The sequence below is a fragment of the Bison bison genome, unplaced genomic scaffold (genome assembly GCF_000754665.1).
Source record: "Bison bison bison isolate TAMUID 2011002044 unplaced genomic scaffold, Bison_UMD1.0 scf7180017611863, whole genome shotgun sequence".
NCBI classification, from domain to species: domain Eukaryota; kingdom Metazoa; phylum Chordata; class Mammalia; order Artiodactyla; family Bovidae; genus Bison; species Bison bison.
The window spans coordinates 1-1,188 of record NW_011441108.1 but is presented as its reverse complement, the minus strand read 5'-3'; the positions used below and the strand labels follow the sequence as shown (position 1 = coordinate 1,188).

The 1,188-nt window shown below is 48.4% G+C and overlaps 1 protein-coding gene across 1 annotated transcript; it reads left to right on the top strand.

The window, feature by feature from the left end:
• Positions 1–5: 5 nt before the first annotated feature.
• On the top strand, positions 6–799 carry LOC105005470 (olfactory receptor 2B11; the record flags this gene model as incomplete). Its single annotated transcript, XM_010863519.1, has 1 exon — positions 6–799. A coding segment is annotated over one exon (794 nt), but the record flags the coding sequence as incomplete, so codon positions are not given.
• Positions 800–1,188: the final 389 nt, after the last annotated feature.

Below are 1,188 nucleotides of genomic sequence, written 5' to 3'. Positions count from 1 at the left end.
TGTCCCGCCTGGATCCCCAGCTCCACAGCCCCATGTACATCTTCCTTAGCCACCTCTCCTTCCTGGACCTCTGCTATACCACCACCACTGTTCCTCAGATGCTGGTCAACATGGGCAGCTCCAGCAAGACCATCAGCTACAGTGGATGCACAGTACAGTATGCAATTTTCCACTGGTTGGGATGCACTGAGTGCATCATTTTGGCAGCCATGGCCCTGGACCGCTACGTGGCCATTTGCGAGCCCCTCCGATATACCATTATCATGCACCGCCCTTTATGCCAGCAGCTAGTGGCTGTGGCCTGGCTCAGTGGCTTTGGCAACTCCCTCGTCCAAGTGGTCCTGACAGTGCAGTTGCCTTTCTGTGGGCGACAGGTGCTAAATAACTTCTTCTGTGAAGTGCCAGCCATGATCAAGCTATCATGTACTGACACAGCTGTGAATGACACCACACTGGCGGTGCTGGTGGCCTTCTTTGTGCTGGTCCCCCTGGCTCTCATCCTTCTCTCCTATGGCTTCATTGTCCGTGCAGTGTTCAGAATTCAGTCCTCCAAGGGTCGGCACAAAGCCTTTGGGACCTGTTCTTCCCACCTGGTGGTGGTCTCCCTCTTCTACCTACCTGCCATCTACATGTACCTGCAACCTCCTTCCAGCTACTCCCAAGAGCAGGGCAAATTTATCTCCCTCTTCTATTCCATTATCACCCCCACCCTCAATCCCTTCATCTATACCCTAAGGAACAAGGATGTGAAGGGTGCTTTTAGAAGACTTCTGGCAAGGATCTGGAGGTTCTGCATAAGGTACAGACCTGAGATGTGTAGTTTCCATTAGTCAGAGAAAACTAGGCAGGTGTATTGTGTGCTTAGAGTACTTTTCATTAAGGAGTCAATAATGAAACAGTGTACTTGTTTTTGAGAGAGCCCCAAATTCGCTACCCAAAGTATCTCACTTCCTGTGTTCTCACAGTATCTAAAGTCCCACCTTTCCCAGGGATCTTTAATTCTAAGAGGCCATAATTAGGAACCGTTTAAACAGAATTGATGAAAAGATGCTTGCTCCTTGGAATAAAAGCTATGACCAACTAAGACAGCATATTAAAAAGCAGAGACATTACTTTGCCAAGGTCTGTCTAGTCAAGGCTATTGTTTTTCCAGTAGTCATGTATGGATGTGAGAGTTGGACTATAAAG